The 19034-nt window shown below is 36.0% G+C and overlaps 1 protein-coding gene across 6 annotated transcripts in view; it reads left to right on the top strand.

Moving 5' to 3' along the window:
- LOC117411086 (clathrin coat assembly protein AP180) overlaps positions 1-16789 on the top strand; it is a 66100-nt gene extending 49311 nt beyond the window's left edge. Inside the window, exons 16-28 of one of the 6 annotated variants that reach the window (XM_059025623.1) lie at positions 888-1088; positions 1467-1550; positions 1766-1837; positions 3478-3564; positions 4966-5043; positions 6354-6503; positions 8762-8893; positions 9555-9579; positions 10501-10600; positions 11562-11684; positions 12581-12688; positions 14496-14597; positions 16382-16789. In XM_059025623.1, coding sequence (XP_058881606.1) covers positions 888-1088; positions 1467-1550; positions 1766-1837; positions 3478-3564; positions 4966-5043; positions 6354-6503; positions 8762-8893; positions 9555-9579; positions 10501-10600; positions 11562-11684; positions 12581-12688; positions 14496-14588 — 1253 coding nt within the window. In that variant the 3' untranslated portion in view covers positions 14589-14597; positions 16382-16789. Of the gene's footprint in view, positions 1-887; positions 1089-1466; positions 1551-1765; positions 1838-3477; positions 3565-4897; positions 5044-6353; positions 6504-8746; positions 8894-9554; positions 9580-10500; positions 10601-11561; positions 11685-12580; positions 12689-14495; positions 14598-16381 lie in introns of those variants that run through there. The other 5 variants (XM_059025622.1, XM_059025625.1, XM_059025626.1 and 2 more) reach the window with 5 other exon arrangements.
- The last annotated feature ends 2245 nt before the right edge of the window (positions 16790-19034 follow it).

The following is a 19034-nucleotide window of genomic DNA, read 5'->3' as shown; positions in this document are numbered from 1 at the left end:
TTTTATCTTCTCTTGTAGTTCAAGGAGAACATTCACATCTTAGGTTTTTGATGGTGTAGTTGTATAGCAGTAGTAGTAGTAGTAGTAGTAGTAGTAGTAGTCGTAGTAGTCGTAGTAGTATGAGCAGTTGTAGTAAAATCCCTTCATCTAGACAGTAACAAACCAGGAAACACAGCACATCACACAAGCGACAAGCAACATTCTGCTGTCCTCCTCCAACTTTCTACCAACTTTTTTCTGTCCTATTTTGCTTTTTTCCAAATACTGCTTGTTTTTTATATAGTTTTTGCTTTTTCCCCATCTTACTTTTTAGTATTCACCCTGCGATTATTATAGCTTCAAGAGTCTAACCCTACCAGTTTTTCCATATGAATATTAATATCTTCACGACTAACTTTTTTTTTAAGTATGTAGTTATCCTACCGATAGAGATATGATAATGCATACAAAATGTTTTATTTTCTGCACAAGTAAGTAGAAAATATTTTGCTTATTTAAGCTTAAAAAAATATGGCGGTGTTAACTGGGAAAGAGGCTACCATTTTTTTTAAGCTAACGCTAAAGGAGCTATGGTTGGTACCAAGGCATAGAATTGCACTAGATTGTAAGTAGAAAGTCATTAACTTTATTCAGCACGGTAAAAAGCCAGCAACATATACCCATGCAGACAAACAAACCAAAAGCTACCTTTTTCTGAGAGCAGTTGAAAAAGTTAGCTTTAGCCAGTGTTTGCTTGAGATTGCCCAGGGCTGCAGGACAAACGTTAATGAAGGCCAAACTTTGTATTTATTATTTTTTTTAATGGTAGATTATTAGTTGCTAACTGTGGTTGTATATAACCTCCTCCTCTCCCTTCCTCTCTGGCCATATTTCCTAATACCCTCAAGACCCCTTTGCACCGTCCGAAGGCAGTGCAGAAGTTCCTCCTGAGATGGACCTTTTTGCTATGAAGCCTGTTGAGACCAGTGTTCCAGCAGCTACCCCTACAACTAGTGCAGCTCTTCCAACTGCACCAGCTCCCACATCCATCACAGCTACCACCACTACTGTCACCTCAACTGCTCCTCCTGCTCTAGATATCTTTGGTGGTAAAATCTTCACACTGTTTTGGGGTGTTTTTGTATCAAATTACAGTTGACTTTTTAGGTTGTTTTTTTTATGATACACGGTGAACATAACTTTTTTCTAGTTTTTAAAAAGCTTATTCAATATACCCTTGTCAAAAATGTTGGGCATATTGAAATTACAGCTATATATATATATATAACTTTTTTTTTTTGCTTGGCTTGTATATTAGAGAATAACTCAACACTGGTATACTTTAAACATTTAAAAAAAAATAAAGTTAATATTCAGCACTGAATTCTTTTCTCAATTTTTTTTTTTTAATATATACTTGAACAACTGTTTTTAAAATAAATGTTTGTGTGTGTGTGTGTGTGTGTCTGTGTGTGTATCCTTCGTAGATTTATTTGATTCTATGCCTGAGCCAAATGCCTCCACAGCTCCCAAACAAGACGTTACTCCTAACATAGACCTATTTGCAACAGGTACATGATCAAGTGCTTTATTTATTTTCCCTTGAAACATTTCCATCTTTTTGCTGATTGATTTCTATTCTTCCATTCATTTTTTAAATGTCTTAGTGGTTTGTCATTGTAGAAGTCAAGTAATGCATGCACCCACAGATAAAAGGACTGCCGGTTCTAGGCTTTTAAAAAATAAAATCTGTTTGCTTCTACTTGCTTTCCCTTTATTTCGGAAGACGCTTTTTCATCTCCTCCTCGCGGAGCTTCTCCAAAGCCTGAGGGCAATCTGTCAGCTGATCTTTTATCTGGTGAGTCCTTCCTGGGGGAAATTACAAGGCTGCTGCCCTCCTAGAAAGATAAAGGGGAAATCCATTGTCTGCAGTCGTTAAATGAGTTATAAAATGTCAGTGTGAGGGCATTCTTCTTTTCCAACATGTCAGATAATAATGTCAACTTGGCTGATAAGGATTTGTTCTAGGTTTTTTGTTGGTTTTTCTTCTTTGATTTGTTAGAACCGCATTTTATCAGGGAGTGCAGATCGGATGGAGCCTGTTTTTAGTTTGAAAAGCTGATTTTGGGAAAGAGAGACTTTAAAGATAACTCCACTAAACATATCAGATCAAGTCATTTTATGGGAAATGTTTTTTGTATTTCAAACCAAACGCCTATTTTATAAAAACTCTCACTCACTTTGTGATGATGTGACCTTGACATCAATGCAATAGGTGGCACCAGTGTCAACCATGTAGGGCTGATCTGCAGGACGGATGGATGTTCAGTGTGCCCCAGCTTCCACAGCCACCTCTAGTGGATCAGTACCATAGGAGCAACAGCATGGTAACTGGGACATCTGAATGAGGTGGTTAATCCTGAGTGCAGCAACAAGACCAGCTGAATCAGGACATCTTGCATCAGGATGGTGCCCCTCCAACTCTTCCAAGGCATTTTGGTGAACAATAAGTCAAGAATCACCATCTCAGGGTTTGACCCCTGACCATTTCTGGTCATGGGTATTTCACAAACCTTGAGTTCTGTCAGTTCCTGACAATCTAGCAGGATAGCATCTGGCTATATGTTATTGATCCACTATTGGCAGTCACATCAAACATCTGTCAAATTGGTATATCACTTACATGGTTGCCTCCTGTAAACAAAACCCCAAACCAATAATGATATCGGTGTACAAGCGCTTCGTGTTAAGTGGTAGAATCATGGCTGCATTTTGGGTTTGTAGAAAATACCCTTAAAAAAAACTTCACTGTAGAGTCCTTATTTACTGTAGCTAATGTTCCAGTTTATACAGTAGCACTGTCTTCTTCTTGAGTTGAATTTTGTTTTAAAGACTTTCTGTTCATCTTTCACTCTGGTTGACACTTTGCTTATTTGACAAGTGAGGGGTGCATTTTTGGATTATTATTTTGTTCAATGTGCCTTGAAACTAGCAGAAATTACATAGTACTGTATATGGAAACTATCAGAGCAGTGACTGTGGTCTGCCTACGCTTATCAGAATCATTCTATACTGTACTGTATGTTATATATATAGAATACATGAATATAATGTTCCATATACAGTATTTCAGATAAGTATGGTGCCATTGTGTTAGAAAAACAAGGGTGTCTTTTCAGTTGATTGCAAGAGTGTTAGATCTAGTACCGCTGCCACTTAAATCTTTAAAAGATAGGGAAATTGAGAAAAACAAAAACACTGTGTAAGAGTACCTTCAGAGTATTTTTAAAAGTAAGTAAAACACCAGGACCTATTTTTTTGTATTTAAACATTGGCGGTATTTAGATCAGCCCCATATTTAGATCAATTGAACACACCCCAAGGAAGAAACCTTTAGGATCAGTTTGTATGTGCATTGTCTGCACTAACTGTAACATAACTGTATGTCTGCTGATTTCTGCTAAACTTCTCTTCCTCTCTGCTTCCCGCCTACCACAGTGGATGCATTTTCTGCACCGTCAGCAGCACCAGCTGCTGCTTCTCCTGCAAAGCATGATGATGCGGGTGTACTTGATCTGTTTGGGGGTGCGTACGACATACTGTATCAGCATGTAGTTGGTTGCCATTTAAGAGTGTGGTTGCTGTGTGAACCAATTTGCGAGAGCCATTTTAAATGTGAAATGGGCCCAATTCATAAAGGTTCCTTAATATACAAGATTTTGAGTATTTTATCCATGGTAGGTGTGCTGCAATGTTGTACTAAAGTAATAGGGTAATGCTAAATGATAATATGCAGGAAATAAATAATAGGATGAGGTGGTGGAAAGTATGAGGATTCATGAACAAATCATTAAAGTATTCAACCCCAAAATTATTGAAATGAGTGTTTTGAATGGTTTTTAGCTGTACGCAATGAAAATATATTTGTGACAGAAATAGCAAAAATCTTCTGAATACTTTGTGAATAACCAGTGATGTAGTTACACTGTCCATTTCAAAGCAGTCATCTAAACTTTTATTAATGGATGAAAATGTGATTTTTTAATGGATGAAAATGAATTGCACATTTCAAAGGACAGTATTCAAAAGTTTGCACAAGAAAGACAAGTCAAGCAAGAGACGGTGAACATGGTGCATTTAGTAAGTTTAATGGACTGGCCCAACGTTCTGCAAATCTCTTGGTTCAAGTTGTGTTTTACATGCCATCTATTGGTACAGCTAATGAAATTAATAATATGAATGCCAGTACCATGCTGTCTTTCTCTTTGAATTTTTGTGTTATGTCATTCTGAATTTGACAGAATATCCCGGTTCATTACTGCTACAGTAAGGAAAGATTGAGGAATTTCACTGTTTGGTGTTAGTACTGTAGACCAATGAAAAACACTACTTGTGCATGTGTTTAATGTGTAGTTACCCTAATGGTATTAAAAATAGTTTGTTTGTGATGCTGTAAACCCCATATACAAGGCCATGTCTTTAAAACTTCCATATAACATTTGATTAATGCAGTACGTGTATGGAATATGCATGTAATTTAAATAGTTTTATAGGTGACATTTTACAAACTGCAAGTCAGATATGCTTACAACTTGATTGTTTTGTTTGTTATTATTAATTTGTGTGTTTTTTTTAATTTTGTATTTATTTTCGTTTGTGTTGTGGCAATGAATATGCATCAATGTTTTATTACTTTTGGTTTAGTGTATTGGTAATAATTAATGGACTTTTTTTCACTTGTCAACTTATTTTTTAACTGCATTTACCTTTGACCTATATTAGCTTTGGTGGGACTATTTAACTCATAATTTAATGTGCCTCTCCAGTTTTCAGGCTTTTTTTTTTTTGTATAATCAAAATTGAAAGCAGTTCACTTCCTGCATCATTTTACACATCTGTTTGTTTAACATTTTATCAGTGAAAAGTGGATACCTGATTTGAATCCTTGTTTGCCCTCATGCTTCATTGTGGATCCTCATCTGGCAGATGCTTTTAGTGGCTCTTCTGCTGAGCCCCAGCCTGCTACTGCAACCAATTCAACCGCTTCTGCTGACCTGCTGTCTGGTAATCTTTATGTGTGTTTTGTAATACTGTCTGATCAGGACGCCTTTACTCTGCACTGCAATGTAAAACGAATGCGGCTGAGTGTAAACATATTGTACTTTTTACTGTAACCTTCTGTTTTATTCCAAATATTTATTTTACTGAATATTTCATATTTTAGCTTTTAACTGATTGATATCTTTAGGCCTAGCAAACAACAAATTGAATCACGCCATTTATACATTAGGAGGGGAACTTGATCGAGCTGAACCTGATAGAGGTGTTCTCCCAACTTGGCCTTTTAGTCTGATCTTTGTCAAATCTCAGAGGATAAGCAAGCTTGAGCCTGCTAGTGTCCTCCAGCACGTGTCTGTGGCTCAGTAAGGTGTGCTCTTCCCTTAGAGCCATGGTCCAGCATAGTGTTCTGGTGCACCTGCCATTCCCAATCCCAAACATATGGTTTCTCAAATGTTAGGTGTTATTACCAAAAGTGTATATTGTTAACAATCTGCAGTTGAAGGATTAGCAATTATGTTTAGTACTTGAGAACGTCAGCCCGGCTACTCAGTTTGTTTTTAGTTTACATTGTTTTTCCTCTTTTTTATCAAATACATATGGCTTAGACAAGAACACCATTTTAAAACTGATTGCAGATCTAATATGGAAAGCTAGAAACTTGTTATTTTACTCAGCAAAATACTTGGGCCTGATAGTTTCAATGCATTCAAATGCATTTAATGCAAGATTAATCAGAAAATATTGATTAGACAATGTTGACGAAAGCTCAAATTAAGAAGAATGAACTAGTGTTTTTTTTAAGAGAAATCTTTTGAGATATTTGATAATCTAATGCAGTCATACTCACTTGTCCTTTCTGATGTTTTCTATGGAAGCTCATTAGCGCCACAGATAAAAAATAAAATAATATTACATTATTACGAGATAATATTGCGTTATTTTGCAATAATGATTGCATTTTTACGAGATAATATTGCGTTATTTCACAAGTATTATTGCATTTTTTATTTAATATTGTGTTATTTCACAATAATTATTGCAACTTGAAAGTGCTTTAGAGATCTTGAATTATATATATCCTGCAACTCTATTAATAAACACTTTAAAAAATAAACCCCAATAGGATTTACAACTTTTGTATAACAGAATAGTATAACATATTGAATAATTAGAATCATTTTTCTAATCTATCCATTGGCCTTACAGCAGAAGTAAAACTCAGTAGCTTGCCACTCGGTTATTTGGCTTTTGTATAGTGCTTATATTGTAGTCAGATTTCATGTGGCCTTGCATGCTTTTGTCTGTCTCAAAAGGCTTAGGAGGTGCTTTTATGGCACCCAGCCCGGCTGCTGCGTCACCGGCTTCTGCCCAGAATAACCTCATGCAGCCTACCTTTGATGCAGCCTTTGGAACCACACCCATAGCAACCAGCACTGGCGGCAACGGCTCCTTTGATTCCTCAGGTAAGAACCAAAGACCTCCATGTGTAGTGCAGGCTGCTGCTTGATGTGTGTCAGCATGTGCCATTCATCAAGGGTTAATGTATTTTTTTAAAAATCATTTTCCTATCCATTAAAACACAAAATAAGTTCCCTGGGCAGCAGTGTGGAGTAGTGGTTAGGGCTCTGGACTCTTGACCAGAGGGTCGTGGGTTCAATCCCCAGTGGGGACACTGCTGCTGTACCCTTGAGCAAGGTACTTTACCTAGATTGCTCCAGTAAAAACCCAACTGTATGAATGGGTAATTGTATGTAAAAAATAATGTGATATCTTGTAACAATTATAAGTCGCCCTGGATAAGGGCGTCAGCTAAGAAATAAATAATAATATAAATTCACATCCTGGAATTTGGAAAAATGTTATGAGAAGGAAAAAAAAAGTTTTTTTTAAAGCTGTGGTTGTTGCCCCTTTAAAAAATAAAAATGTCATACTATTGTTGCATGTGTTTGCTACTGGCAGAGCTTGACTATAATATAATCTTACTTAATAAGGCGTCCTTTTATACCGCAGAACGAGTTATAAAGTGGCCTCATAATGCCATTCCACTAGCACTTTCATTATCATTTATGGTCTCTAAATTATGGCTCCTGACTATAGCGTTATAAAGTAGGAGCACTGTACTACTACTTAGGATACGTATAGAGTTCATTGGGTCTATAGTTGGGTCTGGTCTGGCAAATGATTTGGTCAGTACATTCTGAAATTCAATTAACATGAAAAAAGAGTGTCACTTATTAAATGTTAAGGTATTTAACTTTTGCTTAGAAATAATTCAAACATACGCATGAAACCTAGTTGAAACCAGGCTGTTTGCATTTTAATCTGAGTTTGCCCTGCCTTGCTTGACACATTCTGGTACATGTTGCTGAGATCTTCAGTTTGTACTGCATACAGCTTAACTTCAACACTGCTGTCTCTCTCTTCCATTCTCACTCTTTCTCTCTTTGCTGGGTCATTGCTTTGCTTCAAATGTATGATTGGTGAGTTTTAGTCTTTACACAAGCTTTATACCAACTTTCTGGTGCAGTCTGTGTTCTGTTTGCCACTGAAGGTGTTGAAACAAACTTTACTTAATCGCATAAGTTATTAATATGACTATTATAGATGACAACAACTACTGTACTGGTGTTGTATGCGATCTGACATGCTACAGTGCATAGGTGACAGTCATTGGTACAAACCAAAATGTAAATGGATGCAAGAAACTGGGTATTTAATAAAGTTCCACAGTTACTGAAGGCACAAATGTATAACTTTTTTTTTTTTGATTACTGTACATTGCAACTTTAGAAATTATAATGAATTATTTTGTATTATGGAAGCCTGGTTTCCCATAGATTTTTTCTATGATACACTTAGATTTTTCTAAAACCCATGATACATATTCACTGGTGTAAATCATAAAAAATACATACTGCACTCCATTGTTTAATCTGCTTTACTCTTTTTTAAATATATATTTTTTTATAATCAATTTTACTGCAAGTACAATGCAAGTATAATGTGCCCTATTCACAAAATCTCAAAAGAGTAATTCACTTCAAATGTCATGTAAAATGTATTGTTTTACAGTGTTAGCGATCCTTTTGAGTTGTTCTGTTGCTCACATATTGAGTTATCAGTTTTTTACATAGCTTTGCTGGGACTGAAGAGCCTTCCTCCTTCCATTCAAATCATGTGACAGTGTGATCTTTCAACTCTGCTAGCCCTGCCTACTCTACATATATACAGACAGAGAGAGAAGATGAGACTGAGAGAGTTGAGAGGTCACATTTCACATGATTTAAATTTAAACTGGGAAAGCCTGTTGTTCCTTGCAATGGTAATAACTCTGGAGCAACAGAACCACTCTGAATAATTGCAAACACCATACAATAGTACAGGGGATATATAAAAAGCTATTTAATGACATTTGAAACTAAACTCTTTTATAAGTAACTTTTCTCAGCTGGTGTTAAAGGAGCCAACAACATCCTGGTCTTACTGGGATTATATCTATAGCTTTATATTTGAAATATTTGCACATCCTGACAAGAAAAAGTGAAACTCCCTGCTACTTTGTACAGTAAAGGAGAGGCCTTCACAGCTGAGTATCTCTCCTGGCGCTGTCTCAGTGGTAGATTAGGTGTATTGTGTGCAGCTGTTCTTTGATGTTTTGTGCTTGGAGCTGCCCTGACACTAATGCCTGTGTTTTCCATGCCTGAAGTGTTTGATGGATTAGGGGACCTCCTCATGCCTACAATGACACCCCAGGGTCAGGGAGCTGGAGCTGGACTCGGTGGCATGGCTGGGGCACAGTCCAGTAAAGTCCTGGCAGGGGACCTGGATTCCTCTCTGGCTAACCTGGTTGGAAGTAAGTAGTGCTTCATTTCTGCTTCCCCCCTAGTAAATGGGTTTTGTATGTCGTAGTTTCAAAGGGTGCGGAAATGATGGCTGTACACCCCCTATTGGTCATTACTAGAACCTCAAGACCATTATTTTTTATGTCTCATTAACATAACAATATTCTTCCAAATCCATTATCATATTGCTAGATTTCTGATAGTTTTCCAGATTTTTCTCCATAGTCTTTTTAGAATTTAGCTCTCGTGGTTGAAAAAGGAAATTAGATAGTAATCCTGGTACATAAGAATCTAAGCAAAAATAGCAATAGAGAATTATACAAAGCACACATACCAGTAACATGATATTCCCATAATCTTGATGGTATAAAGTATCCCTTTAAGCTTCACTGTACCCAAGCTCATGTTTTCATATTATAGAATTTCTAGAGAATTAACATCCTGTGCTAGCACAATTAATTTTTTAAAATGTTTTCAATGTATGCTGTATGTAATATTTTAGTATCCATTTTAATTTAGAAAGCAATATTTAACATCATTAATATCTATTATTATCTATTGATATCTACAGTATAAATTACTGGGTGGGGTTACTGCAGTAGATGTGATTAAATTGCATGGATGCAGATGGTGCATACTGTAATTAATGTTATCTGTATTTCTTCTTGGTAGATCTTGGTATTGCTGCACAGAAGAAGTAAGTATTTTTTATGCAATGTCATTTTTGCTTTTTCCCCTGTATCATTAAAATACATGCTTGTGCTAATACAAATGCAAATTAAGAACAGATTTCCATTTTAGTTTTCTTTCTTAAGATATGTAAAAAGTCTTTAGGAAATGTAGGTCTTAATGAATCAGACCTGCTGTGTTGTAAAAATAGCTCCACTGTTTCTCATCTCATCCTCTTCCTTTTTATTAATGTAGCTGCATGCTAGCTTGGCATTATTGCTAAAGGATGACGTTCAATCGTTTACGCTTTCAGAACACATAGTTCTGATTGCAGCACTGCCAGCGGCTGTCCTAATAATGTACAGCAGGAGTATGGGATTGCAGTGGATGCTGATTGCAGTCAAGGATATAATTATGATCAAGAGCTACTGTAGCAGTAGCTGGTTTGTGTTTGTATTTCCTAAATTATACAGTATATAATAAGCAAAATATAATGGTGTTATGAATGTATTTCTATGGTGGTGATTAGTCTTGTGTGTGTGTGTGTGTGTGTGTCTTCTGTTTCTACCTGCTGAATTACTGCTGTTCAGTCTTCCCACCATCCTTTTAAACCCTGCTACTGTCTCCTGCCCTCTGTATCCTTTTAAAAAATGAAGAAAAAGAGTGATATGCTCCTCCTGTCCCCACTTCTAAGTGTGCTTTACCTCTTGCAGGGCTGTTAAATGTAGCCACCATCCCATCCCAGTCTTGGTATTTCCATAAGATGATTGTGCCAGTTCATATTTCTGCTAGTGGTATTAAAATGTGAATACCCATCCCACTGCCATAATTATAAAGGCTCCAAAGAGAATTCAGATGAGAATGACTTGTATCTGGCCCCACACTGTAATCTATCATGGGATTCAGAGAGGGACGGTTAGGTCATTTACATCTCTTGTTTGCCTTTCAGAGATCTTCAGTGGAATGCCGGTGAAAAGAAATTGACAGGAGGTGTAAACTGGCAACCGAAAGTAGCCCCAGCCACCTGGGGAACACCTGGCTCTCAAATGGTAAATATTGTCAACACGATGCTTTAAGATATATGTTTTGGGTTCAAAGTCTGTTTTTATTAATAAAACAAAATCTTGACTGTTTCTGTTTATTTTACAAAGTAAATATCAAACTATTTATTGGCAGAAACTGGTAATTCGTAGTAGTAGTAGTAGTAGTAGTAGTAGTAGTAGTAGTAGTCGTAGTAGTAGTATTAACCCTTTAAGATACAAGGAACATATTTTTCCCACAAATATAATTATGCTAACTTTTTTATTTAATTGCAATGCGGTGCACAAAACAGGTTTAAAATGTACTGAATTGTCAGTTTCCTTGCGATGCTTGAGTGACTCTCAAATGTCTTTTAAAAATAAACCTCTTCAACAGTCGCTCAATTCCTTGTGTACCTTAAAGGGTTAAAGGAGGTAACATAAATGTGTTTTTAAAAATACCTTTATTGCAAAGTGTGGTATAGTGTATACTCAGTAATCAAATATACAGTAGGCGGTATGGCTCAGTACTTTGAATTAGTCTGTTGGTGAGTAAGACTGTATTTTCCTCAGCAGAATGGTTGGCCATTCCCTCATTATGTAAGTGGACGTGTTTTATTGCTGGCACTAATCAAATCACTAACTCTGACTGCTGGCAAATAGCAGACTGCAATGACTACTGACACTGCTGTGACTGGTTTCCTTCCCAGCTTAATGATATATTTTTTATTAGCCATCACAAAGGAATATTTTTCTAGATCTCCCCATTTAGTATTTCAAGGTCGCTGTTTCAAGAAGCTGTTGGTTTTACAGTAGATTGTCATAAAAGCCTGTTAATTAACACTTACCATACCAATTTCATCAATGATGCATCCTTCTTGTAGAAGCATAGGTTATACAATATTGCTTGTGCTTGGCTGGTGCTATTCAAAATAATGTGTTTCCTGGTTATCTAAGGACTCTTCTATCTCCCCTCTCTTCCCCCCTGCAGCCTGGATCAGTTCCTACTGGGACTGTCCCGCCAGTTGGAGGGGTACCTCCAGTAGGAGCAGTCCCTCCTGGGGGAGCAGTACCTCCAATGGGCACTGTTCCACCTCAGCCTGGGTTTGCGATGGTAAGTGGCCTGCCTTGTAATGTTTTTGTCCCTTTCTTCAAGGGGACATTTGTCATCTTTAGTCCTTCTTTTCTATCTCGTTTGTCTGCTGTCCATAATGTTTAACACACAATTGTAAGATATGTAGAAGCTCTAAAAAACTTGTGTATTTATTTAAAACATATATAACTTATTACCCTTGAGATGCACCATCTTGTTTATTATTATTATTATTATTATTTATTTCTTAGCAGACGCCCTTATCCAGGGCGACTTACAATTGTTACAAGATATCACATTATTTTTACATACAATTACCCATTTATACAGTTGGGTTTTTACTGGAGCAATTTAGGTAAAGTACCTTGCTCAAGGGTACAGCAGCAGTGTCCCCTACCAGGGATTGAACCCACAACCCTCCAGTCAAGAGTCCAGAGCCCTAACCACTACGCCACACTGCTGCCCCCTACAGGTTTACAGGATCATGGGGGACAGCAGCCACACACAATCTTTCATACTAAATGTTACAAATATATTTTCTTAATATAAAACCAGTAAAAGCATTAAAAAAAAAAAAAAATCATCACTTATGTAATACAAACACAGTGTGTTTTTCAGTAAGTGCTACTGAATTTCGGTTTGTTTTGTGCTCATTTCTTACGCTTTTTGGTGGACCATTCCAATCGTTAGGTGCTCTGTATTCAAATCCAGAGCATCTTTGCATCTAACAGTCTTTGGCACATGCTAACTGGAATAAGTTGATGGAATACAATGTGCTTTTTTGCACATGGCTAGAGACTTTGGTGTAATACATTTTTGGAGCCTCAGGGGTACAAAGGTGGGTCATACCAAACAGGGAGCTCAACAGAATGCATAACTATGGTTACAAAAGTCTGTTGTGCTTTCGTTTCTATCAGCCTTCCGCAGCAGGAGCAGGTGCCCCCATGATGCCTCAGTCGTCAATGATGTACCCCCAGCCCATGATGAGGCCGCCATTTGGAGCTTCTGTATCCCCTGGAGCACCGGTAGGTTGAATAATTCCATGAAATATGGGCAATAAAAAGTGAATTCTAAACTTTGCAGATCATCTCAGCGAATCAGATGCCATTTTCCCCACAGACAGATTCCTTCTAAAAGCTGATGGGGCTTGAAACTCGCTCTAACGCCTAGGTAGAATGACCATATTTGGGCTTGAATATGACCACTTTGTGTTTAGCGCTTGTAGTTTGGCAACCTTACATCAGAAATTAAAACCCAATATATCTACAGAAAGGCCTTAGTAGTTGTTTCCAATGATATAATGTATTTTATTGTGAAATATATTATATGTTTTTATATAAACTGCACCGCACAAAAAATAATTGAAAAATGTATAAGAAATAATATTTTTAGAATATTAGGTTTTCATTCCAACTGAGCTCTCAGTTACTAAACTATACCCTTAATTGAACTGAAAATTTGCTTAATTAGATATTTTTACTTGTTTTCAGCTCTTAAACAGTTGCAGAGTTCAAGCTAGCTATAACATTTTATAAATAACTTGAGAGAGCTGAAAACAATTAAAAAGGTCTAATTAAGCAAATTATTAGTTAAATTAAGGGTTTAGTTAAGTGAATGAGAGCTCAGTTGAAAACCAGACGACAGTTTTAGAGCGTTCATTTGAATGCGTCTCACCAAATTTGATATGTACTTACGCATCTACAGTAGGTGTTGAAAATGGCATTTATACACGGCTGACATCGTTGAATCAAGTTCAAGTACACAACTCACAGTTGCTGCTGAGGTTTTGCACAGTCTCCCTCCATTTCTGCACTAACTTATGAATGGCCAGTTTTGATGATGGCTCCCCATATTCCTCAAGTATGATTGTATGATTTTGTTTCAGTATATGGTTCAACCAAAAAAAACATGTTGCTTGATGTTTAACACCATTATTCACTTATTAACAAACAAACAAAAAAAAAGTTATTGAATAAAACACGTATTCACTCTTTTACAGCTCACACTCAACTGATGTGATTCAGCTGATTATAGCTAAATGGCAGTAAAGGTCACAACTGTCACATGATCTTTGTTAGGTTCCCCTCTGTTCATATACATATTGAAAAAGAAAAGGAAATCTAATATTCTAATTTCATTCTTCTAATGTATTATTGGGTAAACCTTTAAATAAAACACCCTGTATATCAGACCTTGATGTTTATTTGATACAGCCATCTGAAATTTAAAAAATAGGAAAACAAAAATAAACTGTTTTGCAATACATGCTTTAAAGCTATTGGGATAATATATTTATTTTATTATAATGAGGTTAACAGTTGCAAGGGAAAAGAATCATTTCGACAGTGTATTCACGCTAGGTTTAGTTCTCACGCAAGTACACAAGCCACCACGACCTACAAACTAATGGTAATGGTTTCCTTTTTGAAGACATATCGCAAAAATGGTTTTGTTAAATCCTGTTTTCATCAATTACATCAAGTTTGCAGTCCACAAAACCCTTTTCAGCTGTTTTAGATAAGGTTGATTGTGTTACTTTATTCTCATTTTTCAAAGCACTGTTTAACCCAAGAGAATGTTTAAAAACAGTCCTTAAAAAAAATGTCTTAAAGATTTTGTGACATTGGTGTGAAAAGTGCTTGAAGATAATATTTAAACTGGACCTGCCTCTACAGGCGCAGGAACTGTATCTGTCATACAGGTGCATGTGTGCTTCTCACAATTGTGTTAGTACTGTACGTCGTTTGTTAAGCCTGAGTGTGTGCCCTGTGTTTAACTTGTGTTGCTTCTAATGTCTCTGTGTCCCTTCCTTCTCTTTGTGCTTTATGCTAGCTCTCTCCAAGCCCAACACCTGCAACTCAGAGCCCCAAGAAACCGCCAACAAAGGACCCACTAGCAGATCTTAATATCAAGGACTTCTTATAAACCTTTAAGGTACTTAGTGCACTGGGCCTGTGGCTTGTACCAGTTGAGTGGTGCTCCTTTTCTGTTTGTGGCATGGGTTCTGTTTTTAATTGTGAAGTTAGTCTACTGAACGAAAAAAACTCTGGGGAGCAGTTCATTCTGTGAAAAAATCATGTGACAGGTAACTCCTTACCCCCTCCTATTTACACTAAATTTGGTGCTTGGGTGTTTTTAAAGGGTCAAAAGTTACAGAGAGATCAAAATGTGATCGTTAATTGACCCTTTACTAAAAAAGTATGTGTCGTAGAGAGTGTCATTCTTTTGGACACATTTGCAAAACAAACAAGAAAAGTTAGTTTGACCTTGGGGAAAGGTCACATATACATATACAAAGTTACAGGAAGGTAATATTTCAAACAGTTTAACCGCTGTCACTGTATTAAAAACATTTATTTAACCAACAGTAGTAACAGATATCCTGTTTTTAAATAAAAAAATACTATAACATTTGAGAGCTATATAACAAATGGAAGTGGAATTATTTTGTTATCTTAAATCACTTTACTGGTCAATCCTGACTTGAACCTTTGTTCTGGGTTTTCAGCATTGACCATGATCTCTTTTTCAACGTCGCTATAATTTCATCAATCCTGCCAGCATTAACTCAACTTCAATCTGGGGAACAGCCAAGAAACATGCATAAAACAACCAGCTTGCAAACTGTGTATATGAACAGATTTTTTTGCTTGAAACACCAAGTTTGGTGTAAATATGAGGGGGAAGGGTGTTTAAAGCCAAGACTGTTTGGGTGATTTGTCATGGAATGACCCAAGCACTCTATAAAAGTATTTGGTAAGTTTTGTTGATATTTAAAGCATGGAACAGTGTGTCTGTTTTGTTGTATTAATTCCTAAATGAAAATAAAAGTTGCGTAATTAGTAAATTCTAAGCTGACATTTTTTAAAGCAAGAAGCTGACAGCCATATGTGCTGTGTGAATACAGTTAGAATTTAAAGTGTGATTGTCTCTCCTATTCTTTCTTTATAGCCTGCTTGCTCAGAGAATTATTCTACTGTAGTTACATTATTTAAGTGGTAACTACAAGGCACATCAAGTGAACAAGGAAAGTACATTAATTTGAGGAAGGTGATTTTCTACATGCTGCTTCAGTTTTGAGTCAGACTTCAACTGAAATCAGTTATTCAGCGACAGGTTGTGCTGTGCATCACTGGTTGCCTTTGTGACATTTGTTTAGCCATACTGTACTGTGTCCTGTTAGCACATAACAAGATTTGTCATATAATTTGTCCATAATAGAGATGCAGGATGGTTCTTTGTGGATACCACAAACATAAGCAATGGTCTTGAGTTTTTATGTTTTTCCTCACAAATTGATTATTTTTACTTTAACCATCACATTTGTGGTTTAACCCACTTAGATTAATACAGATTGTTTTAAAAAATATATAAATATTTTTATTTTTATATATATATATATATATATATATATATATATATATATATATATATATATATATATATATATATATTTATTTAAACTTCAGTGGTTACGTTGAAGATATGAGCGAGATTTCTGTAATATTTTAATTTGAGTTGCCCGTTGAAACAGATGACCTCCACTCGGCTGGCTAGTGTTTGTGACATGCAGAGCCATTAAGTTATGAAAAATAATTATGCATTGAAAAACAAGCAGTGCACCTGCAGAATAGGAATCTCTTCATTGCTGAAACCTGGGTGGAATTCATTCATTATTATGATTAATCCCCCTGTCACCCCTGTTTTTTTTTCTTCAGCTTGGTGTCTGACTGGACCCTTGAAAGTGTCAGCTTGGTGTCTGCAAACAATCATTGATAACCAGAAGCTCCTAGCTTGTCACCAGTACAAAATTTCATTCAGACTTTTATTCCTTCAGTACTTGTAAAAATGTTGTTGCACAACTGTGAAAGTGATCCATAGAAAAATGTGTGCGTATCTAGACGTTAACCCTTCCTATAACAAGAATTTGTGCATTTTGATCATTACTTTTAAGTGTTTGCAAGTTTGAACGATGGATGTATGTTTCTGATGCCTTTCAGCACTTCTCTGTACCTCTCATACGGTGGCAGATATATGCAGCTATTATGTGGTGGGCCATTTGGAGAAATGTGTATGTGTAATTCAAAAGGTTTTCAGTATATATATAAAATATCATTAGCAAATCCTAGGATTTCCTCTGTATTCTGTATATCTGTTACGAGCATATAGTTGTGAATCTGATTATCAAATGTGTATAAGAAGTAATGTGACCTTAATCTTTATCTCACATAGTTGGTCTGGATTTATTTGGAGAATTTATTTATATATATATATATATATATATATATATATATATATATATATATATATATATACACACATACATATATATATATATATATACACACATACATATATATATATATATATACACACATACATATATATATATATATATATATATATATATATATATATATATATATATATATATATATATATATATATATACACATATATATATATATATATATATATATATACACATACATACATACACGTGTTTTGAAACCAAGAACACCGCCATTGTATTTTGTTTTTATTTTGTGCTTTATTCTAAGAATTATTCATACTTTTAAAGTATTACTGAATTTGTTAAAAGTCTATATATATATTTCAGGAGAACTTATCAACTTATCAGATTAGGGGGTAGGTGTACTAAGATGGGCCAGTCGCAGTGCAAACACACCACAATTTGCATTTTCGTTGCGACACTTAGTGAACATGTTGAAGACAGCCACAATATACTAATTTAAATGTTTGTTGTGTCTTCTTAGCGAGATCTCTAGCATTATACATTGCGAGAGTCATGATACATTGTTCAAATAATTAACAGGAGTTGAGTTGTGGTTTGCTGCAGCAGAGGGTTCCCGAAGAATAACGTCTATGCATGCAAGGGTGCAAGAATCATAATAACATTGTTTTTGCTAAATGGTAACGTCATCTGTACAATGCATTCTGTTCCATCTTCATTTTATTCAACAGGGAAATACCTTTTGCTCAACAGGGACATACCTGTAACAGTTACATTTTTAATGTGGTATAGTTTGTTGTCGAGAAAAACTCCTTTGTGTACGCAAACAGGTACACAAAGGAGGTTTTCATACAAGCATAAGTCAATAATCCTTTCTTCAGCCAGAAACTATTTCACTCACAATTCATCAAAACACAATACTCACAGGTCTCACTCCTCAAACTCACCAACAAGAATGAGCCCAGAGACTGTCTTATATATTCACACAGATAACAAGCTGCAGCTGCTAAGCATTATCCCCTGATTGTTGAGCAGCACCTGCCCTGCAGCCCATTGCATCTGGACTATATTTCCTTGTAACCCATAACCACATACATATTTCATAAAGGATCAGGGCTTCACAGAAGACCAGTGACGGGGAGTGCTTGTTGTTATTGTGAAACAGAGAAGCGAATAAACAGAGACAGAATAGTTACACCCTGAGATTCCTTAAAAAAATTAATTAGTTTTAGCGGCGTAGGATGTGGCCCACAGCGACCTGTTAACTGTTAATTAACAATTGGCAGATTGTCTTTGATCATTTATTACAGTAATAAAATCAGAGTTTACTCACACTGTTAACATCCCGGTCTGTACGCACGGGATCATGCCACCTCCGCAGTGAATTCAACTCGTTTGTCTTAATAAGAAATGCGCGCTAACTGCATCCGAAATGAAAATCATTTTATGTTGCAACAAAGCTGGAAACTATATTGATAGTTTGAAAAAAAACACTCATGGCTTGTTCAGCAACCATGAGGCAAAGCAAAATTGACTAAAAAAAAAAAATTAAAAAAAAAACAACAGAACAAATATTGAGCATTTGATTAACTTCATGTCAGGTTGATTTGGAATAAAAACTAAGTTTGGGATTCTTGCATGTTGGATTAAGAGTTGCTGCACTTTGAAACAATTCATGTCAGATTGATTTTGAATAAAAGTTCAGCTTTAATTTGGGATTTGTGCTTTTTTTGTACTGCGATTTAATTATTTAAGCAATTGGATAAAGCAAAAGCATAATACTGCATACATGAGACGAACAGGTACGTGTAATTCTACTTTTATTTACAATCTCATCATTAATGTACTCCAACAGTTTATCCTTAATTTTGGATTGTCCTTTCGCTATAACAAACCCCTCGATATAACGAACAAAATGCTTGGACCCCAATAGGTTCGTTCTAGCAAGGGTGTACTGTATATATAATAAATAAATAATAATAATATAAATAAATGAAAGGCAGTTTAATCCCATCTGAATCTATAGTGGGGCCCCCACCTTCACCCCCAAACAGGGTTAGACTCCTACAGAAAATAGTGAGTGGAGTGGGGTCACGCAATGTCAACCAACGATGCAT

This window comes from Acipenser ruthenus, chromosome 6 (genome assembly GCF_902713425.1).
Source record: "Acipenser ruthenus chromosome 6, fAciRut3.2 maternal haplotype, whole genome shotgun sequence".
Lineage (NCBI taxonomy): Eukaryota > Metazoa > Chordata > Actinopteri > Acipenseriformes > Acipenseridae > Acipenser > Acipenser ruthenus.
This window is presented reverse-complemented; position numbering and strand designations above follow the sequence as displayed.